Source organism: Canis aureus, chromosome 7, assembly GCF_053574225.1.
Source record: "Canis aureus isolate CA01 chromosome 7, VMU_Caureus_v.1.0, whole genome shotgun sequence".
Classification (NCBI taxonomy): Eukaryota; Metazoa; Chordata; class Mammalia; order Carnivora; family Canidae; genus Canis; species Canis aureus.
The window spans coordinates 8569816-8583325 of record NC_135617.1 but is presented as its reverse complement, the minus strand read 5'-3'; the positions used below and the strand labels follow the sequence as shown (position 1 = coordinate 8583325).

Below are 13510 nucleotides of genomic sequence, written 5' to 3'. Positions count from 1 at the left end.
CTCTGGAATGTTGTAAGTGGATATGATCTGATTTAAAACTTAAAAGGCTCCTTCAGGCTATTCCTAAAGATATGGTCTACAGGAAAGCAAGTGAGGAAGCAGGACGATCAGTTAGAAGGCAAGAGATGATGGCAGCACAGATGGGGTGGCCATAGAAGTAATGTGTAATGGGTATTGTTTTTTCAGTTAGGGTTTGCTGATGGATTGGATACAGAGTTTGAGGGAAAGAAAAGAATGAAGGAGGATGCTTAGGTTTTGGGCCTGGGCAGAAAATGGTAACACCAAGATGGGAAAGAGGGTTTTTTTTTTTCCCCACTTCTTTTTTTTTTTTTTTTTTTTGAGGTTTAATTGATATCTTAGTTGCAGGTATACTACATAATGATTTGGTATTTGTATATACCACAAAATGATCACAATAAATCTAGTTTTTCTTGGTTACCATATAAAGTTACATAATGTATAATATTGTTGACTGCAGTCACCCCATGTATCCCCATGACATTTATCTTATGTCTAGAAGTTTGTATCTCTTGTACCTTCTCCCATTTTGCCCATCCCCCGGCCCCCCTCCCTGCCGGCATCTACCAGTCTGTTCTCTGCATTGATGAGTTTTACTTGTTTGGGTTTTTAGGTTCCACATACAACCAAAATCATACCATACTTGTTTTTCTCTTTCTGACTTGTTTCACCTAGTATAATATTGTCACACCCATATTGTCCACCCATATCGTCACAAATGGCAAGATTTCATTCTTTTTTATGGCTGATATTCAACTGTATATATATGACATCTTCTTTATCCATTCATCCATCAATGGACAATTGATTATTTCCATATTTTGGCTATTGTGAATAATGTTGCAGTAAACATAAGGGTACATGTACCTTTTCAAATTAGTGTTTTCTTTTTTTCAGATAGATACCCGGAAGTGGGATTGCTGAATCATATGATAGTTCTATTTTTAGTTTTTTGAGGATACACATATAGAAGAGACTCTTAGGAAGCATATTTGGAAGGAGAAAGTTATCAAGACTTCTTTTCTGGGCATGTTAATTCAGAGATGCCTGCTGAATACCCAAGTGAAGATGTCTGTTAAGCAGGTGGATATGAGTTTGGAGATGAGGAGGAAAGCAGCTAGGTATGAGGATATAAATTGGCCAGAGTATAGAAGATAAGTATGCAGCCAGATAAGAACACCCAGGGAGTTGAGCACAAAAATAAAAGAAGTCCTGAAACTTTGCAACATTTAGAGGTCAGCAACAGAAGCAGAGCCAACAAAAAAGACGTGAAGGAATGGTCAGTAAGGCAAGAGGAAAACCAGGTTTTGGTGTCCTCAAATACAAGTGAAGAAGCTTCAAGAAGAGAGTGTTCTCTTAATTGAAGGCTGCAGAGAAGTACTCCTAAGATGAGGACTGAGCAGTGACTGCTGCATTTAGGAATGCGAGGTTGCTAGTGATCCTGATGCAGTTTCTTGGAACATTGGAGACAAAAAGCACGAATGGAGTGTGTAAATGGGTATTAGTCAACTGGACACTTTTTTTTTTTTTAAGATTTTATTTATTTATTCATGATAGAGAGAGAGAGAGAGGCAGAGCGAGAAGCAGGCTCCATGCACCGGGAGCCTGATGTGGGATTCGATTCCGGGTCTCCAGGATCGCGCCCTGGGCCAAAGGCAGGCGCCAAACCGCTGTGCCACCCAGGGATCCCTCAACTGGACACTTAAACCACAAGGGTGCTCCTATACCTTCAGCCTTCATCAAGATAATTTTTTTTTTAAAAGACAGTTCTTTTCCTAAGTGAACTTCTGATGTTCTCTTTAAAGTGAATAGTATAATGGTCCAGAGCATAGGCTTTGGAAACAAGAACAGGCCTTGGTAGCATCTCAGCCCTGCTTTGTGACCTCAGGCAGGAACTTTAGTTTTTTTATCTGTAAATTGGAAATAATATCAGTCCCTCATAGTGGATGTAAATAATAAATGAAATAGAAAGCATCAGTGGGTGGGGGGGTGGGGTGGGTGAAATAGGTGATGGGGTTTAAGGAGTGCACTTGCTGTGAGGAGCACTGAGCAATATATGGAATTGTTGAATCCTACGGTACACCTGAAACTAATAGAACACTGTATGCTAACTATACTGGAGTTAAAATTTTAAAAATAAATCTTAAAAAAAAAGGAATATAAAGCATCTAGAATAATGCCTAGAAATAAGTGCTATTATTGACATTAATTTTGTTAGAGGGACATTTATTAAATTACATGTATTTACAGTGATCTCTTCCCCTAGTTTCTAAGAAGAGTGGCTCCTAAGGAAGAGCTCTTATTTTTTTTTTTAATTTTTATTTATTTATGATAGTCACAGAGAGAGAGAGAGAGAGAGGCAGAGACACAGGCAGAGGGAGAAGCAGGCTCCATGCACTGGGAGCCCGACATGGGATTCGATCCCGGGTCTCCAGGATCACGCCCTGGGCCAAAGGCAGGTGCTAAACCACTGCACCACCCAGGGATTCCCTAAGAGCTCTTAATTTTTCTAAGAAAGTATATTGTTTTTCTATTGCTGCCTAACAAATTAGTATAACCTTTTGGGCTTAAGATAATCCTATTATCATCTTACAGTTTTGTGGGTCAGGAGTCCAGAAATGGAGTAGCTGAGTTCTCTGCTCACAAGAGTCTCACAAGGCTGAAATCAAGGGGTCAGCCAGGGCTGTGGTTTCATCTGAAGCTCAGAGTCATCTTTCAACCTTGTTGGTTGTTGGCAGACTCAGTTTCTTTGTGGTTGTAGGACTGAGGTCCCTGTTTTGTTTTTGCTGACTATGTGGGTGTTTGTGTAAATGAGCTGAGCGGACAGGAGGTGTAGGATAGCTAAAATTGAGGTTTCAGAGGTTATACAGATACTGGTAATGTAGTCTGGGCTGAACTGGTAACTGGGACAAGGTGAAGGAAAAGTTTGCCCAAAATGAGGTCAAGAACTGAGAGGCCAGGTGTCAGTGTACTTTACTTGAAGTCTGAAGTCAACAAGAATAACGACAGAAGCCACTCTACAGATTAAAGGGAACAAAGTGCTAAAAATCTTCAATGAATGAAAAGGAGTACTAGGGAGACAGTGGATTCATACCCCAGGGAGAGTGATATAAGCTCCTCCAAGCCCTGTACTTCAGATGAGTCGGGATTTTTAAATGAAGAGGGACGAGGAAGGCACTGAGGCATGAGGAGGATGCCTGTCTACACATTCTCTCCTCCCCCACTGGACTCTGGTCTCATGGTGGATAGAAGCTAAAACAGTCATCTCTTGAGAAAGCTGCAGGAGAAGCAGTGACCTCAAGGAGAAGCCTACCCTGCATTAGAGAAAAGAAGTGAGGGAGAATGAATTTGGTTTCTTTAATAAAACCTTTTATAGTTGATTTTGGTCTCTTTAATAAAACCTTTTATAGTTGATTTTGTCTTATATTCAGGTAAGACCTTCATTTTTGTCCCAGGAAAACTGCACTGTTCTGTTTCACTCACACTCCTTATGCTCAGGCCATTCTAGCTAGTGAGCATCTTTTGTTTTCATTTCTCTCTTCAATTCTCTTACTGACTTTCTCAAATCTGGATTTCCTAGAAACGGTCCTAATGAAGATCAGCACCATTTAAAACGAGTGCTCCTAGACAATCTCATTTCTTGCCCTTTTAACCACAACTGTAACTCCTTTCGTTTCTATTCTTGCACCAGCTGGCAAGTCAGAAAGCAGCCCGAGGATAGTAGGCATTAGGGGAGGCAAAGAAGGCAAGAGAGACGTAATTTTCTTGATTATTACAGTTTAGCCACGGGATAGCTCAGCTGCCCCTGCCCCTCCCTGAGTCACTCTCCCTGGCGCCCGCACTCTTTCTTCCTCTTGAGTCAGCCTTAGGGGTCTTCTCCGTGGCCCATTCACACTGCTTTTCTCCTCTAAAACCCTCAGCCCCAAGAATACCATTGCTTTGATGATTTATTCAATAGCTGAGAGCAGACGATTTGCAGAATTTCCCCTCAAATGCAAACCTCAGTTGCTTGGTGGATGTAGGACACCTGCAAATGAAGTCAACTCAGAGGACAAACTAAGCTTGTGCTAGTGCAGAGAGAAATGATCAAAGAGCACAGGTTATATATGACATTCCCTCTACCCTGTACTATGGTGTGGCTTCAGACAAATCACTAACCTCTCTGAGCTTCAGTTTCTTCATCTGTAAAATGAGGTTAATACTGTATAACTTATGTGGTTTTAAGGTTAAGTGAAGTAATGCATGTAAAGCAACAGTGTCTGGCTCTTGGTAAATAATACATAATATTCCATCACCCATCCACCTTCTCTCTGAGCTCCCATCTGATCCACCTCTGCTCATGTAATCTGCAAAGTTTTGGTGTCATCTTTAACTTGCTATTCATTGCTTTGATCTAATTAGTAAATATTACTTCCTCCAGGAAGTATTAAATAGTCATCACTTCAAGCTTGGCTTACGATAAACATATAGATTCTGGTTACTTGTGGTGTGATTTAACACTTTATTTACTAGCCTTTCTAATGCATCAAAGACAGAATTTCAGAGTTTATTTTTAGTTTGCTTGTGAACCCATATTTTATAAGCATTTCTCTCCATTTGTAGTGGCTCTTCCTTGAATTCTACAATATTCTGAGTAAGATCTCACTTAGAGCCATAAGGTCCTACAGGGCCTTGTCTAGTCTGTTTTTATCACTCTGGATTGCCTGTGTTCCAGCTAAGCCACCCTCTGCACAATCTCCCCCAACCCACGCCCCGCCCGTGCCAGGCCTCTCCTCTAGACAAGATGGTGCACCTAAACCCCTGCCCTCGGTGCAAACCTGACTTAGAAACAGCAAGTACCTCCACTCAGTTGACGACTGTCCTACTCAAGCTGATCAGTGGGTTACCCACATTCAGTACACTCCCTAGGGATAGGGTTCTGTTGGTTTTGAATCCAAGCTTCACTTCAAAATTTTAGACTTCATCGCCCTGTCTGCCCACTGAATATAATACTTGAAATTCTGCAGCCTCAGTGAAAGTTTTGGAATTGTGTGTTTTACAGGTTTCTGCAGCACTGAAACAAGGCCAAATTACTCCAACAGAGCTCTGTCAAAAATGTCTCTCCCTTATCAAGAAGACCAAGTTTCTAAATGCGTACATTACTGTATCAGAAGAGGTAGCCTTAAAGCAAGCTGAAGAATCGGAGAAAAGATACAAGAAAGGTAAATGACTGTGAATTACACTTAATTGGCATATCCCTAGGGAAAGAATTTAATTGAATGTAGCAGTCTCTGTTTGGCAAGTGAGGCTTTAAACATAAAACATACCCTTATTTAAAGAACTTTTAAAAAATAGAAAAGAAAGAAAGAAGAAAGAAAGAAAGAAAGAAAGAAAGACAGAAAGAAAGAAAGAAGAAAGAAAAAAGAAAAGAACTTGCCATGAGGTATAATAAAAATAGGGTGATGGGTATGTGATGTTTTCTAATGCCCACCTGTAATAATTTCTAACATCAATTTGATTTATGAAGAAGTATCTTTACCAAAAACTAATAGTTATTGTAATAACTAGTATTAACGTTTCTTTGTATTCTGAACTGGATACAGCACCTGATCTTTTGGATTTTTACTGCAGGTCATTCACTTGGGGATTTAGATGGAATTCCTATTGCAGTAAAAGACAACTTTAGCACATCAGGCATTGAGACAACATGTGCATCAAACATGCTGAAAGGTAAAGTTTAATTGACCAGAGCACTAATAATTTTATAAAACTATTTTTTCAGTTTAAATTAAAGATAAGATACTAAAGCACCCAGGTATTCTCAGACTAATTATATCTGCAAAAGAAGTACTTAGGCTAGAATATTTTTACTATGGGCTCTTTTGGAATGCAAAATTATTCCTTAGAGGTAGGCAACCTTAATGGATGTATCCTATTTAGGATGCTTTAGAAATCCTACTTAGGAAGATTTAATGACTGACCACCACACACACACTCAGTGCCCTCTGACACCCACTTATCAATATCACAGGACTGGTGGGCAGGGAGTGACTCTCATCGCTCCTTTCTTGAGGGTGGTGTGAGGATTTGCTTCTATTGTCTAGTTGATTTTTGTTTCCCAATTGCTCCCATCTTTTATATCACTATACTTACCTGAGTATAGTGATGTTTAGTTTTATTCTTTGCAGTTTAGTAGGTCAAAAGGAAACCCATTTCTCAAGATTTCTGGATCCTAAAAGGAAAAAGACATGGCCAAAGCTTATCCAGAGTGCTACACACTGAAAGGAAATCTATGAGGAATATGCCCCAGGTTCTTCTGATAGGTAGATTGTTAATTGAAATACACACAGATGAAATTTTAATTGAGAATAAATACCTATTTCTTACTGGAAATAGGTAAAAAATTACTATGGGATATAGCATTACAAGTACAATGAGCAAAATAATGATGTGTTATTAGTTTCAAATGAATTGGGTGCATCTCTATCACTCAATATTGTGTAGTACTAACTTAAAAATCAGTATTTTTAGATGATAAATAATATGGAATATGCCAACTGTCTTTGGAAAACATAACAATTAGTAGTAGAAAAAATAAAATTAACTTTTGCAAGAAAGGCCAACCTATTACTCAAATTAGGAATAATTAACACATGTCAATATGAATAGCTTAGTTGTAGTTTAAAATCTTGTTTCTTGCATGTGATTTACATGTTCACTGTTTTCTCTCCTATAGTAAGAATAACTGAAATTTTTTTCAGGTTATGTACCACCTTATAATGCTACAGTAGTTCAGAAGTTATTGGATCAGGGAGCTGTCCTGATGGGAAAAACAAATTTAGATGAGTTTGCAATGGGGTAAGTAAAATTAAAATTTTCTTCTCTTATATTTCTTTCATCATTGTCTTTAATTTCCTTAAATGTAGGTACCAAAAAAGCAGTGTGGTGATTTCTTGAGGACTCTAATGTCAGTTCTCAGTCCCTCTGTGAGAGTATATTCGATTGCTTAATAGGTATATGGTCAGATCTCATTTTGGTTTTCGTTTGCATTGCCCTGATGACTAATGATGTTAAACATCATGTGTTTATTTTGCTACCCATATATCTTCTTTGGTGAAGTTTTTATTCAAATCTTTTACCCATTATTTTTTTTCCACTTATGTTGTTTGTCTTAGTGAGCTCTAAGAGCTCTTTTATATATTCTGGATTCAAGTCCATTGTCAGGTAATTTGCAAATATTTTCTCCAGGTCTTCTTACATTCTCTGAACATTCCTTTCAAAGAGTGAAAATTCCTAATTTTAATGAAGTCCATTTCATCTTTTTTCTTCTTTTATGATTAATGCTTTTTGTGTCTTAACGAAGAAATTTTTACCCACCGAACCCGTAGTCACAAAGGTTTTCCTCCTAGAAGTTTTATAGTTCTTATAGTTAGACTTATGATCCATTTAAGTTAATTTTCTTGTATAAGGTGTGAATAAAGCCAAGGTTCATTTATTTGCATGTGTGTCCAATAGTTCTAGCATTTCTTGTAAGAAAAAAAATTTATTCTCTCTTCATTAAATTACCTTGGTTCCTTTGTCAAAAATCAGTTGGATATATATGTATAGGTCTCTTTCTGGATTCTGTTCTGTTCTGTGTATCTCTATTTACTTTAATAACATGATATCCTGATTCCTGTAGATTTAGAGTAAGCCTTGAAATTAGGTAGTGAGAGTCTGTTCTTTTACTTTGTTTTTCTTTTTAAAAATTATTTTACATTTGCTAGGTCCTTTGCATTCCCATATAAGTTTAGACTGAGCTTGCTGAAGGACGCCTAGGTAGCTCAGCAGTTGAGCTTCTGCCTTTGGCTCAGGGCGTGATCCCGGGGTCCAGGATCGATTCCTGCATCGGGCTTCTTGCAGGGAGTTGTTTATGTTCTATGTTTCTGCCTCTCTCTCTCTCTCTCTCTCTCTCTCTGTGTCTCATGACTAAATAAATAAATAAATAACTCTTAAATAAATGAGGTTGCTGATTTCTATAAAGAAGCTTGATGAGATTTTGATTATGATTGTGTTGAATTTATAGATCAAGTTTGGAAGATTTGACATTTTAATATGTGTCTTCTGTTCCATGAATACTTTATCTATCTTTCTATTATTTAGATTTTGTTTACTTTTTCTCAGTATTTTTACGATTTTTCTGCATATAAATCTTATATGTAATTTGTTTGATTTATTCCCAAATATTTGTTTGGTCTTTTTTTATTTTCTTTATTTGAAAGAGAGAGAGAGAGAGAGAGCAGGGGTGGGGCGGGGGGGGGGGGGGGCAGAGGAAGAGGGAGAACCAGACTCTCCACCAAGCAGGAAGCCCAGATGACTGGGGCTCTATCCCAGAATCCTGGGATCATGACCTGAGCCAAAGGCAGATGCTTAACCAACTGAGCCACCCAGGTGCCTCCTCCCCACCTCCTGCCAGGTATTTCAGTGTTTTAATGCTATATAAAATGGTATTTTTTTTCAATGTTTGTTTATTGTTGGTATATAGTATGTAGTATATTGATAGTTCTAATTGATTTTTCTATGTTGCTCTTAATATCCCATGACCTTGCTAAGTACTCTTTTATCAGTTCTAGTTTATTTTTTCAGATTCTTTATATATATATTATACATAGATGATCATGTAGTCTACAAATAAAGACTGTTATTTCTTATTTCTCTTTCTTACTGTGTTGGTTAGCACTTCAGTACAATACTGAGTAGAAGTAATAGGAGCAGATATCCTTGCCTTGTTCTTATTTTTGGGGGAAAGCATTCAGTGTTTCACCAAAAATGCTTTCTATTTTCCCTTTTATAACACTTGTCACATTTGTAACATTTGCTTGGTCTATGCTCTCTGTTTCATAGAAGCAGAATCTTTGACTCTTATTTATGGTGCTGTCTCTTGGTACCCAGTAAATATATGTAGAACGAATTAATCCATTGGAGTAAACTCGAACATAGGTTATTAGGACATTGCCTTGAACAGCTGATCAAAATGAACATCATCAGTGAGGGTAAGTGGACATCATGTACCACTAGATGTGATTCCTTGAGGACACACCATCACCTATACAATATTCAGCTGAGAATGTGAAACCTGAAACTAATAGCAAGAAAACAAAAGATAAGTCTGAAATGAGAAACATTCTATTAAAATATGAATATCATAAAAAGGAAAGCCTGTAAAAATATTCTAGATTAAAAGAGCCTAAGGAAAGCAAAACCTAAAACTTATAGAAGAAAACATAGGAGAAAAATCTTTGTGACCTTGAGTTAGGCAAAGATTTCTTAATTGGGAATCATAAAGTACAACCCACAAAATAAAAAGCTGATAGATTGGACTTCACTAAAATTAAGAACTTTTCTACTTTAAAATACACTATTAAGAAACGAAAAACGACCCACAGCCTAGGAGAAAATCTTTGCAAAACATGTCTCTGAGAAAGAACTGGCATCTAGTATGTATATATATCCTTACCCAACTCAAAAATAAGAAAACACCTTAATTTTTTTTAAATGGATAAAATATGTGAGCAGATATTTCATCAAAGAGGATGTAAAGTTGGCAATAAACACATGAAAATATGCTGAACATGGTTAGTCATTCAGGAAATGCAAGTTAAAATCACAAGAAGATATATACACTGTTAGAATGGCTTAAAAATGACAAAACAAGTGCTGACAAGGACAGAGCATTTGGATTTCTCATACAATGTTGGTAGGAAATGCAAACTGGTATAGCCATTTTGGAAAATAGTTTTTCAGTTTCTTTTTTTTTAAAGATTTCATTTATTTATTCATGAGAGACATAGAAAGATAGGCAGAGGAAGAAGCAGGCTTCATGCAGGGAACCCAGGGTGGGACTTGATCCCAGGACTACAGGACCACACCCTGAGCCGAAAGCAGACGCTCAACCACAGCCACCCAGGCATCCCAGTTTTTCAGTTTCTTGTTAACATCATATGATCCAGCAATCTCAGTCCTGCATATTTATCTAAGAGATGAAGACTTATATTTACACAAAAGCAATGGCTAGGGTCTTTTAGTACAATATTTTGTGGCTTTATTTATAACTGCCAAATACTGGAAATAACTCAAAGTCCATTGGCTGGGAAATGATTTAAAAAGAACATAAAGGGCTAAAGAGACGATGATAATTAAATGCAATACTTGACTCGAGACTCAATCCTGTACTGGGAGGGGATAAAATGCTATAAAGGACATTATTTGATCAGCTGGCCAAACTGGATTACATAGATTAGATAAAAGTATTACATGGATATGAAGTGTACCGAGATTGATAACTGTACTGTGACTGCATGAGGGAAGACCCTTAGTGTTAGGAAATGCATACTGAATACATACTAAAATATTTAGGGGTAAAGGTCCGTGATATACTTAATTTACCCTTAGGTGGTTCAAGAAATAAGTATTTGTATATGTTACAGACATACACAGAGCACACAAATAGTAGAACAAATTAAGTGATTTGTTAACAATAGGTGAATCTGTGTAAAGGGTATAAAGTTCTTTTCATATTATTTTTATTTGTGCAATTTACCTGTAAGATTGTAATTATTTCAAAACTTTTAAAATAAGTTATTATTCAACTTATGCTTGTCTCAAAACATCTGATTAATAGAGGGAATCCTTCAGAGGACTTCTTGTTAACTCTTTGAATGTTTATGACACTCTTCAACTGGAAGACCTTGATTTACAAGGGAAATAAATCATCATAAGCTGAATTGGATGATCAACTGGGATAAAAATCTTTTTTCTTAACAGGCTAGTTTTCTCTGCTTTCTCCCACATGATCTCACCTCCCATCCTCCACCTCCTCAACCATCTAATTAATGAAGGCTACATCTAAGCAGGCTCCTTGCCTTTTCCAATTCAAGTTCCAGTGGATTATACAGTGTTAGAAGCAAATAATCAGGAGGTGAAATTTTCATCGAAAATGAAAGTTTCATTAAGATATCTTGCTTCACTTCATCTCAGATCTGGAAGCACAGATGGTGTATTTGGACCAGTTAAAAACCCCTGGAGTTATTCAAAACAATATAGAGAAAAGACGAAGCACAAGGCCCATGGTGAGAATGAGGATTCAAATTGGCTTATAACTGGAGGAAGCTCAGGAGGGAGTGCGGCGGCAGTAGCAACGTTTACATGCTTTGCGTAAGATGCTTTTTTCTGTTTGTCCTGTAAAGCCCAACCAAATATAAATAGTCATAAACCAGGCTCAGTATCCAACAATAGAGTAGTTCATACCGTGCTATTTTTGTTTCTTTTTAGTTATTTGTGCTCGGTGGTACATCAAAATTATATCTTAAAAATACACTCAACTGTACAGTGTGTTTATTGTGTATTTTCTACATTTAACTTGAAGATAATTTGAAACTCTCCCTCTGTAGTATCTGCTTTTCTTAAAAACATGATTTTATGGATCTTGCAGAATAAACCAGTTAGCATAATTGAATTTCATTTTTAAAATAATTTATTTGGGTATCTGTTCACCAACTGTACTAATATTAAAGGACTAATATACCATGGCTTTAGTTGAGTGCTGCTGAGCTGTTAATGATGGTTTATCCTTCAGCTAAATCAGGCTTTTGTTTAAAAAAAAAAAGGTAAAAAAGAAAAAAAAAAAAGAAAAAAATGCCCCTGATAATTATCAATAGGATATTTAAAATAGTGTTTTTGTACATCTGTGACTAAAAATGTATATCACTGAGTAAAGTTTTCAAGTTTGTTAGGAGCTGACTTGTTCAATTGTCCTGTTTGTATTTGGGAAGAATCCATCCATCATGCTTTATGTTTTAAGTCCCATTTGTAAAACATTTACAAAGAAGAGTAAATAAATACCACTTTTATTTATTTTCTCAGTTTCAGTATAAAATTGAATGTGTTTCTTTAGTAGTACTGTGTGTATTTTATTTCTCCTTAATTATCCGCTGAAACTAAGCTCTTTTCACAAACATTGCAACCAATAAATTATTTATATTTTTTAGAGCTATGGAGATTTAGATTCTTCAGGGGTTTTCTTGGTTTTTGTTTTGTTTTTTAGTTTCTCTGAAATCTTATTTACAAGTAAAACCATTTCATTTTATCTCTGTGGAATTTTATAGCATTGCATTAATATTAATGAGAGTTCTGACAAGTTAGGACTGCAAGATTAGGTGCTTTTTTTTCTATCCTCATCACCCTACTTAATGTTCATCTTTCTGAATGTACTTTGAGAAGATGGCATTTTGACACATAATTCCTATGGAAATATAGATTTTACTTTTACACAGCCGTCAGTGAATCCTAATAAGAAAATGTGTCCTTTTAGAAACCATGAAAGCAACAAGCTGATTTGTAGCTTATATGGACTTGGTAAGAAAGACAATCTAATTTGCATTTTCTGTAGCGCTGAAGGGCCATGTGACCAGTAGGAGCCTTGTTCAGTCCAAAGCTTTATTCTGAGTGGAGTCAAGAGAAGCACAGACAGACCCAAAGTAACTCCAGATTGAATGGGTCCCAAACTATCAAGTTCTGCCTTGTTTTTCCCCCTTTTGATTTATTTTATAATATTTTTAAAAACAAAAAGGTTCCTGGAGTATTATGCAGCCACTAAAAGGAATGAGCTGGAGTGCTTTGTAGTGTCAGGGAAAGACCTCAAAGATACACTGTTAAGTGGAAAATGAGCTGCCGAATACTATGTATAGTATGACCTGCTTTCTGTTAAAAGGAATAATTACATAGGTATATATGTTGGTTGCATGGAAATATCTGGATGAGTATATCAAAACTGATAAACAGGATTTTTAGGGAGGCAGTGATTATAAGAGAAATCTTAAAAAAATAAATAAATAAAAATTAAAAATATATATATATATATAAGAGAAATCTCACTTTATACGTCTTATGAAATATTTTAAATTTTGTAATTGGCACATACACTTTTCTAATCAGAAAAACCTTTTTTCTCTGAAACAAAGTTTAAAAAATTTTAATTATGGTAAAACATACATAACCTAAAATTTAGCATCTTAAGCATTTTTGAGTGTACAGTTCAGTGTTAAATACATTCACATTGTTGTGCAGCCAATCTCCAGAACTTGGTTCATTTGCAGAACTGAAACTCAGTACCCTTTAAACAACAGCTTCCCATTTGCCTGTCCCCTCAGCCCCTGGCAATCACTTTTACTTTTTGTCTCTATGAACTTGAAGACTCTAGGTACATAGAGTGAAAATTATTCAGTATTTGTGCTTTTATAACTGACCTATTTCAAAATGTCCTTAAGATTAGGTTTTGGTTTTGTGTTTAATAAAAATATATACTCTATAGGTAAGTGAGCAAAGAAATGGACACTTCATAGTTGGGTAATGCAAATACAAATAAATGTGAAAAATTATTCAAAAATGCACATTAACAAAGCTTTCTGGTTATTCAGATTAACCAGATTTTCAGAACTGCTAGTCCTCAGTGATGATAATGAAACATAAGACCAAA

The 13510-nt window shown here is 36.3% G+C and overlaps 1 protein-coding gene across 3 annotated transcripts in view; it reads left to right on the top strand.

Moving 5' to 3' along the window:
• Positions 1–13510, top strand: part of QRSL1 (glutaminyl-tRNA amidotransferase subunit QRSL1) — a 32355-nt gene that overhangs the window by 3637 nt on the left and 15208 nt on the right. For 2 of the 3 annotated variants that reach the window (XM_077902910.1, XM_077902912.1), the window contains 4 exons: positions 5060–5219; positions 5629–5727; positions 6759–6855; positions 11014–11190. In XM_077902910.1, the coding sequence (XP_077759036.1) occupies positions 5060–5219; positions 5629–5727; positions 6759–6855; positions 11014–11190 (533 nt within the window). The remainder of the gene's footprint in view (positions 1–5059; positions 5220–5628; positions 5728–6758; positions 6856–11013; positions 11191–13510) is intronic. The other variant, XM_077902911.1, reaches the window with a different exon arrangement.